Source organism: Elephas maximus, chromosome 3, assembly GCF_024166365.1.
Source record: "Elephas maximus indicus isolate mEleMax1 chromosome 3, mEleMax1 primary haplotype, whole genome shotgun sequence".
NCBI classification, from domain to species: domain Eukaryota; kingdom Metazoa; phylum Chordata; class Mammalia; order Proboscidea; family Elephantidae; genus Elephas; species Elephas maximus.
In genome coordinates, this window is record NC_064821.1 from 162,943,088 (window position 1) to 162,953,026 (window position 9,939).

At 40.6% G+C, this 9,939-nt stretch overlaps 1 protein-coding gene across 2 annotated transcripts in view; it reads right to left on the reverse strand.

Moving 5' to 3' along the window:
- CD101 (CD101 molecule) overlaps positions 1–8,934 on the reverse strand; it is a 35,915-nt gene extending 26,981 nt beyond the window's left edge. Inside the window, exons 1-2 of one of the 2 annotated variants that reach the window (XM_049879985.1) lie at positions 8,510–8,932; positions 201–581 (exon numbers count right to left, since the gene is read on the reverse strand). In XM_049879985.1, coding sequence (XP_049735942.1) covers positions 201–581; positions 8,510–8,552 — 424 coding nt within the window. In that variant the 5' untranslated portion in view covers positions 8,553–8,932. Of the gene's footprint in view, positions 1–200; positions 582–8,509 lie in introns of both variants that reach the window. The other variant, XM_049879986.1, reaches the window with a different exon arrangement.
- Positions 8,935–9,939: the final 1,005 nt, after the last annotated feature.

A 9,939-nucleotide genomic window follows, 5' to 3' on the forward strand; every position in this document is an offset into this window, starting at 1 on the left:
ACTGGCGAAAATGACATGATAGTTTTAGATGATATGAGATAGTTATTTATGACAAATCTCTAAAATGCCCACGGGGATATATGGGCTCTTTTGCCAAAGCAAATGGAACAATATAAAGTTGTGTCACATTGCAAGACATTGTGATGGTGGAGACTATGGCTTCTCAGGGGCTGGTTAGCAGAAAAGGGCAAATGGCTTACCAGTTAGATTAGCCTTCGCACTGTAACTCCCAAAGTATTTTCCATCAGTGTTGGGTGTGTGACACTCATACTCGCCGGCATCCTCCATCTGGAGCTTTGAGATGTATAACAAGACTGAGTTGCCCTGGACCCTCTCCACATAGATTTCCCGGCTTCGCACTCGCCGTGCATACCGTGCATAGGAGAAGCTGTCATCCTTGGTGCTAACAATCTGGATTTCCTGTTCTGGGGCTGTCGGCAGGTAAATAGACCACTGGAAGTGCTGCTCAGAAGGGCCCTGGTGGCCAGTTACATTGCAGCCAATGCTGACAGGGTAACCTTCAGCTCTAAACAGTGGTCCTTTCTGAACTGTTACTTCTCTCTGGCCAATGCTGAGCTTAGCTTGCATGTAGGAGAAAGAAAGGGGAATAAAAATAGATCAGTACCCCAGTTCCCAATATACCACATTATGTAGTTCCCTGTATTACAATTCTGGTAAATTAGATAGCAGGTTATTAGCTATAATCAACTCAAATGTTCGAAGCCGTCTTCAGGCTGAGCAGCAGAGGAATGGCTTGATGAGTTGATTATTCTTTTATAATTTCAACTTGCATAGTAGTCTCTTAAAAAAAAGAAAAAACTTAGCTTTATCAAGGTAACATGGCCACTTAGATAAAATTTGCCTGCTTATCTTAAAATAAGTATCCTTATTTTAAAGTAAATTCAATATATGATAATTGAACTTTTATAGGATTTTAAAATTATGGGAAGATTCAGCATGTGCTTCCTCAAGCCTCAAATTCCAGGATACCCACTACCTAGCTGTTTCCTCCAAAATGTTTGCTGGAGAGACAGTTGATGGCTCTGCCCATGGTACCATGATTTTCTTGCTGGTTGATTGGAACTGTTTGTAGCTCTTGGCCAAGCCTGATGCAAGACCAGCTAAAAATTAGCATCTGAAGAGGCAGCACACATTTGGTTGGGTTTTTTTTTGCAATTTTTGAAAGAGCTACTACAGCTTTACTAAAAGGCTTCAGTGTAAAGCTGTAAAGTCCAAAGAATCTGGGATTAGAATCTATTTTAGTTTTCCTCTTACCAAAATTTTTCAGTTGGGACCATGTTGGAAGGTTGCCTGTTGGAACAAATCTCAATTTATTAGGTCTACAGGAAAAAAACATGATTAAAGGAAAACATTTCATTTGTCAAATCTTCAAAATCAGATATCAAAAATCATAGTTACTTAAGATTACTATTAAAGGCTGGTTTATTTTGTGTTACAGAAAGAACAAAGAACAAGTGAGAGAGGTGCCATGGGGCGAGCTAGAACTCTTACTCGGGGCCTGGGGCTCAGTGCAAGGGGAAGACAGGGTTGAAAGACACCAGAAGGGTTCTACAGGGAGTGATTGCTGATATTATGGAGTTAATAGAAAAGAGTTCATAAGAAGCTATGGAAGAAGCAGAACATCTGCTGAATTTTCTAATCCCCAAGGACAAAGAGTAAAGGAGACTGTTGTCATTGCTGTTAGGTGTGTCGAGTTGGTTCCAACTCATAGAGAGCCTATAGGACAAAGTAGAACTGCTCCATAGGGTTTCCAAGGAGCGGTTGGTGGACTTGAACTGCCAACTTTTTGGTTAGCAGCTGAGGTCTTAACCACTTCACCACAAGAGTTCCGAAGGAGACTAGGGTGAAAAACAAAACAAAAAATTCATTGCTGTTGAGTCAATTCCATGGCAACCCCAACTGTTACAGAGTAGAACTGCTCTATAGTTCTAAACCCATAGGGTTTTCTTGACTGTAATCCTTATGGAAGCTGACCACCAGGATTTTCTCCCATGGCACTGCTGGGTGGGTTCAAACCATTAACCTTTAAGTTAGTAGTTCAGTGCAAACAAACCATTTGAGCCACCCAGGGACCATACAGTAAAAAAAAAAAAAAAAAGGAAGGGAAAAGGAAAACGATGTAATATAGACCATGAAAAGGCTGTGTATAGAAATTCTGGAATGAAAATAATGCTGAGGGATAGAAGTAGTCCAACAAAACAAGTGCAGAACATATAAATGGTCACCTGATGGGGTCAACTAAAAATTGCATATGGTTGTGCTCACTTCGGAGCCCTGGTGGCACGGTGGTTAAAAGCTCCGCTGCTAACCAAAAGGTCAGCGGTTCAAATCCACCAGCTGTTCCTTGGAAAATCTATGGGGCAGTTCTACTCTGTCCTATAGGGTCGCTATGAGTCGAAATCGACATAATGGCAATGGGTTTGGTTTGGTGCTCAATTCAAACACTGAACCACTCAACCTACCACAGAAACTTCCAGTAATAATTTAAAATATACTAATTTATTCATAAATCCCAGTTAACGTGATATATTTATAGCATGCTCTCTTTGTAATAAGTACAAGGAATAGAAGTCAGAACACCTTAGAAAATTTTAAATTATTACCTACTAAAAAGGCAGCTTAAAACACTTTTCAGCAATACTGACAGGTCAAAAAGTATCTTAGAGAAATATGTCTTAGAGAAATGTGTGCACTGTGCATGAGGCTACACATGAAAGAATATTCTCAGTAGCACTGTTTATTATAGCCCCAAACTAGAGACAGCCCAAATGTCCATCAGTAATAGAATGGACACACTGTGGTGCATTCATAAAATGGAATACTACACAGAAATGAAAATGAGTGAATTACAACTATTCTCAACGACCTGAATGTTTAATGATGTTTGATGAATTCTTTTGACTACACACAGAATGATTCCACTCTTCATAAAGTTTTAAAAACAGGCAAAACCATGCTGTATTGTTCAGTGATGTATACATAATGGGTAAAGCCATAAAGAAGAGTCAGGAAGTGGTTAACACAAAAGTCAGGAAAGTAAGTGTTTGGGGAGAGAGGAAGGGATGGGACACACTACAGGGTGTGGGGTCAGCTTCTGGGGTCCTGGTAATGTTCTATTTCTTGACCTGGTAGTGATGACATGGGTTTTACTTTTCACTTATTTGTTAAACTGCACATTTATGTTTTATTTCCTTATGTGTGTGCTATATTTTGCAATAGAAATGTTTTTTAAAAATATCGTTTCTGAGGTACCGTTAACCTGTCTATATCAGGGCATGTTTTTGCAAACGATGTTATTTTTCGTGGCTAGGCAACACTTCTCCAATATTTTTCAACATTTTTCAGAGAGATGGATACCACATTTGAAAAATTTCACCGGAATGATTATTGTGAAAGCTAGCACTTCATTTTCTACTGCTTTATTTGCCAATTAAATATAGTCCATTTTCATTATTCATGGATTAGCAAGTTGGTTATTCGCTAAAAATACTCTGGGAATTTTCCTGGACATTCGAAGGTCTGCGCATCAACCAATTTCCAGCTGAAGGAGAATGAGGCAGTATTTGCTGGACTTTGTAGCACACTGCCACGGATAATGAGAATAGATTATAAATACTTATTCAAACATGTACATTATTTCCAGTGCTTGAGAGATTGTCTAAAGCACAAAGATGAGTTTGGGATCATCTTTGACTTTTAGACTTCATAATCAAGTAGTATGGTAGTCATTTCTGTGTGAGACAGATATAATAAAAGTGTTCTGAGGAAATTGAAGGAAGGAAAACTTAAATGTGTTTGGGAGGGAAGTAGATAGAAGTTTATGGAAGAGATGACATTTGAGATGGACTTTGGAGGACTGGAAATATGACAGAGAAAGTGAGGAGCCAGGGCCTTTGGGGTTAAGGGGGCTTCATGACAAGGCTCTGTGAGTAGGGATTCAAAAGACTTGTTTAGGAAATAGGTGGTCGTAAGTTGGATTGTAAGGGATGGTTGCATGACAATTAATAGAAGGAGATGAAGACCGTATAGGAATTTTGGGTTCAGAGCATAAAGGATCTGAATATCATGTTTAAAAGTTTGAACTTTTCATTAAGCAATGGGGAATCCACTGGAAGTGTCCGAAGGGTCTTAGCAAATTAACCTTACAGTTGTGTGTAGGATGATGTAAGTTGGAAACAATGAGGTAATTATAGTAGCCCTGAAGACAGGTGACAGAGGCAATAGGGATGGAAAGAAGGGACTCTAAAAGTCACTTGGACATAAAATCTACAGCATTTTCCAGTGTCTTGGATGCTTGAGGTAGTAGTGATGGAGGGATGAGAGGTAGGAGGATATCAAAGATGATACCCAGCTTTTGCGATGTTGACTGGGAGAAGCATGGTACTCTTAACAGATATAAGGATATTAGGAAGTCACTGTTGTGTGTTCAGGAGTGAGGGAGAAAATAATGCGTTTAATTTCAGAAATATTAAATTTGACTACCATGGGATAAACAGGAAGAGATGTCCAGTGAACCACTGGAAATATTATTTAAATATATATATTTGTGCTTTAAAGTCTGCTCAACCCTTTGAAAATATTGGTGATCTATTCCTCTCAAGAACTCTGTTGTTGTTAGGTGCCGTCGAGTTGGTTCTGACTCATAGAGACCCTACAGGACAGAGTAGAACTGCTCCATAGGGCTTCCAAGGAGTGTCTGGTGGATTCAAACTGCCGACCTTTTGGCTGGCAGCCATAGCACTTAACCACTATGCCAGCAGGGTTTCCTAAGGAAAAGTACTAAGGAGAAATTACTAGAGAATCCCCTATTTAGGAGATGGGATGAGGATGAAAACTCACAGAAGGGTGAGTAAGAGAGGTGGGAGGGCAGCCAGGATACAGTGGCTTGGAAACAAAGGGAGGCCAGTGTTCCAAGAAGTAAGGGCTTGTCAGCACTGCCAAATGCTGCTGAAGGTTGAGGGCTCAAAAAGCAGAGGAATGGCTTTTTAGTATGACGATAAGGACATCAGTGGAGACCTTTGTAAAAGATTTCAATAGAGCAGAAGCAGCAGCTTTCTAGGGAAAAGAAGTGACTATAGGAAGTGTAAACTACCTCAAGAAGTTTCGCTGAGAAAGGAAAGTGAATAATAGGATGGCAGCTGGAACAAGTAGCTGGGAGTGGGGAAGCAGTGAGAGCCAACGTAGATATGGGCACCTTTGCGTATGTATGCACAGAATGAAGAATAGCAGTAGAGGGGTATAGGTGAATGAAGACAGAGAAAGGATGCTTAAAGGAGCGAGGTCCTAGTAGAGGCATGTGGCTGAGAGCATGGCTGGGAGGGCACTGCTTTCTCAGAAGAGTGAAAGAAACGGTGTGGAGGGTTCATAGGTATTTTTGAGGTGGAAAGGAATGATTGACAGAGGTCAACTGAAATGGCCATGTACTGAGATCCTACACTGAAGAAAAAAAAAAAAACATCGTATAAATATCTTCTCTGTGGTCAACTAATAATTTTGAGTACATATCTTTCCTTCTCTAAAAGAATACAATACCTGGAAGGGCTGTCCATGGCTTTCTCTTTTAATGGATAGCAGCTTAGGTCTCTTTGCCCGGCAACTCAAACTCTTGTTGACTGAGTGACACTTAGCTCAGCGCTGACACGCTAACATTGGAGCCACATCTATCGAACAGTAAGAACTCCTTGATGGTATTGGCTTTCTTCAAAAATATTGTTGGGATCGTTCAAACTTACCATTTCATTATTATTGGACTGGAAAATATTAGGTTGAGCTATATAAAAATGGCCAACATTTGACCGATTTTTGATACACAAAACAGCAATTTCGAATGATTCCACCTTATGCGAAATCTACTTGGGAAAGAGCAAACATACCTAATAAGCAGCTTTTCTTTTTCTACACATACAAACACCTCGTGTACTTGGAGGATGGGCCTTCACTTCTATGTACAATTAAATGGAATCTTTTATTTGTTTTTTCATGAATGCAATCTCAGTAAGATAAACAATCCCCCTCCCCAGGACCCTCCTATGTTAGCCTTGATTGTGGGGCAGCTAGTCAGCGTGAGAGGTTAACATATCAAGCAGGCAAAGCTAACTGCTAAGTCCCACAGCTCATTTATGCACGATACTGAGCTCATCAGCATCAGATTCTATCAGGATTAATCGGTCTTAATATTTATTCTAAAAAAATACAAAAATGAAACTACAGTAGGACAAAGCATACGTCTGCTAAACAAATTGATCAATTCATCATTTAATTCATTTCCTTCATTTCTCCTCTGTATTTGTAATGACAAATAGCAGCCTCCCAAAGCTTTTCCAAGTTACTTCCTGATTTATGTATTCACCACATTATAACTGCGGTTCTGTACAAAACTCGTGCTCAGAATGAGTCAGAATTTAGCAGAAATAAGCAGATAGCCCAGTTTAAGTAATTCTTTCAACGGGTTAAGGAAAAGCTTCCAGCTTCCCCTTTTTGCACCTTGGTTACTAACTTTTCTTCTGCCTAGGCCTTCCAAAAAAACAAAGAAAGAGAGAGAGAGAATTTGTAATTCTCTGACTTACTGCACAGGGTTAGTTCAGTTTGCTCCTATACACAAGGCAAACGTACAGCTCAAATACAGAAAGCACATACATGTGAAAATCATACTCAGACAACTGAACAGGACAAACAGAAACACACCAGGCCTCAAAGGATTTCTACCAGTCCGCCAATCCATCAATCCTGCCAAGGCAGTCTGGACAGCGTCGATCACCTAGCAACTGGTCCCATTAACTTCCCTGCTGGCTACCCCTTCCTCACTCAGACCCCTTCAGGATCTGATCCTTACCTCAAACTTTCCAAAGTCCCTTGAGACCTGAGCCCAGCTCAACTCAGCCAATGCTTATTAAGCAAACCCTGTGTACCGAATGCTATACTGGTCCCTTTTAATTCTTTAGCCACAGCCCTGGTCACACGGATTACAGCTTAGTTTAGCTTCCCTATCGACCCAGCCATTTAAGTCCAGTCTTTCTAAAGCAGAACTTCTTAACCTGGAGGCAACACATAGCAGTAAGAGCCCATAAATGAGTATTAAAAAATTATCTTTATTTTCATGAATCTCTAACAAAAAGTTAGCATTTCCTTCAGTTATAAATGTAGACAGCAAACCACACGATCATTAGCAAGACCTGTGACTTTGTCACCAGAAGAATTACAGTTATTTCATATCACATTAGAGTTGCAGATATCTTGAAGTTTGGTAGTTAATAAAATTACTTCCAGATCTTTTTATCTAATGTATAAGAAGCACATCATAAATTACTATATCACAATTTATTTAAAAATATTTGGTAACTGAATTTTAATAAGAAACCCTGGTGGCATAGTGGTGAAGAGCTATGGCTGCTAACCAAAATGTCGGCAGTTCGAATCCACCAGGTGCTCCTTGGAAACCCTATGGGGCAGTTCTACTCTGTCGTATAGAGTTGCTATGAGTCAGAATGAACTCGACGGCAGTGGGTTCAGTTTTGGTTTGGGTATTTCAATGTCATTGATTTTCTCTATAATCCTGTGTGTTTTATTTCATGCATTTAAAAGTCTATACTGAGACAGTGTCCATAGCCTTCACCAGACGCTAAAGGAATCCATGACACAAAAAGTATCTGTTACTTGCTCTGGAAACTATTTCATTCCCTGCCCAATTTATTTGATCCTCTCTTCCACTTCCTAATTTCTTCTTCTTTTACCCTGTTCTAACATGTGTAAATGCCCCTGGCCAGCTAAAAAAAAAAGAGTTGATGTCGAGTCAATTCTGACTCATGACGACCCTACATACGTCAGAGAACTGTGTTCACAGGATTTTCAACGGCTGATTTTTCAGAAGTAGGTCACTAGGCCTTTCTTCCACCTCTGGGTGGACTTGGTTAGCCACTGAGCCATTAACCACCTCCTTCATAGCCAAATGAATCTTCCTGCCTCTTCTCAGTCTCTCAGTAGTCAATTCCCACTTCAGCTAATGGGTCAAATCCAGAATCTTCTTTTAGCTTAACCTAAAACTATTAAACCCACCCAGTGCCCTCTCCCATAATCTTTCCTTCTATCCAGCAACATTCTCAAGGCATACTCATCAATTAAGTCCTAACATAGGCAAACCTTAAAGTCTCCTCTCAGTCTGGGGAGCAAAACCTTTCACTCTCCCTTGGGATTGGTCAGCCCAGAAGACGAGGTAAAGGCAGGACCAAGCAAAAGTGGCAGACCTGGCAACACAGACAGATGTACAAAGCAATGCAATCAGGTGCATAAGACTTTAACCAAGCATTGCATCTCCCTGGAACTCAAGGATGTCTAGGTAAGCCTAGAACCATAACCAATAAATTAAAAATTATTGCCAACACCAGCGATACATAGCAGAGTTGCTCCTGTAGAGTGTCCTGCTCCATCACCCAACAGCCACCAGTTGACTAGCTCCAGGGACAAAAGAAACATGCAGATTTACGAAACTTACTCAGAAAGAGAAAGAAAGATGCCATGTGTGGGATGCGTGCCATTTGGACCAGTTGAGGCCTCTCCGGGCGGCGTCAATGAAGTTGCTTGGAAGCTGGGTGACAAATATTGTGCTCTAACTACAAAGAGGAAGCAGTAATGTGGTTTCCAGCCTACTGAGAAACAGAATGGCTTGCACAAAGCGACACTGGTTGCATTATATGGTTCTTTGCTAATCACTCAAATTTGGGTGTGAAAAAGTTAGTTACCTTTGTGGTTAAGTAAACATATACAGATAAAAATAAGAAAGGATGGGCCCCATCCTGGCTAAATGTGTATTGCTGGCTAATCCCAAGGGAATTGAGGTAAACTGAATAAATAAAAAAGCAACCAGAAATGTTCCCTTCTTAACCTTTACCTCTCCTCCCATTTTGGGAGAGATGAAGAACTGAGTAGTGAGAGATGGGCCCCCAGAAAACACGAACTTGGGGTGACAGGTAGTGCGAAAGACACAGGCTCTGGAGTCAGATTGCCTGAGTTTGCATGCAGATCCTACTTTTAGTAGCTGTGCAATCTTAGAAAAGTTAATTAACCTTTTTTACTCCTCATTTTGGTTAACCCTGCATTGAGCAAATCTGCTGCAAAATGGTCTGTCTCTTTAAAGTGTTAAAGAGCAAAGATGTCACTTTGAGGACTAAGGTGCACCTAGCCCAAGCCATGGTATTTTCAGTCACCTTTTTTTCATATGCATGTGAAAGCTGGACAATGAATAAGGAAGACCACAGAAGAATTGATGCCTTTGAATTATGGTGTTGGCAAAGAATATTGAACGTTCTTGGACTGCCAGAAGAACAAAAAAGTCTGCCTTGGAAGAAATACAGCCAGAGTGCTTCTCAGAATTGAGGATGGAGAGACGTCATCTCACTTACTTTGGACATATTATCAGGAAGGACATCATGCTTGGTAAAGTAAAGGGTTAGTGAAAAAGAGGGAGACCCTCGACGAGATGGACTGACACAGCGGCTGCAACGATGGGCTTAAACATAGCAATAATTGTGAGGATGGCGCAGGACTGGGCAGTGTTTCATTCTGTTGCACATAGGATCGCCATGAGTCGGAACCGACTCAACGGCACCTAACAACAACCTCATCTGTAAAATGGGGATAATGATAGTATGTACCCCATAAAAGTGCTTTGAGAGTTGAAATAATTCATTTAAAGCATTTAGAACACTGCCTGGTACATAGTAAATGCTCAATAAATAATAGCTACCATCATCACCATCATGGGACATTTAAGTGAATCTTCAGTCACTTAAACAGGGCACCAAGGATGAGGGGGGCGGAGTAGGATGCTTAAATGCAACAGTTGCCACTGGACCCAGGCCACACTAATTCTACTGTATTCCTAGAAGGCAAGGCCATTCAAGGGGTGAGCTCACAGAGGACATT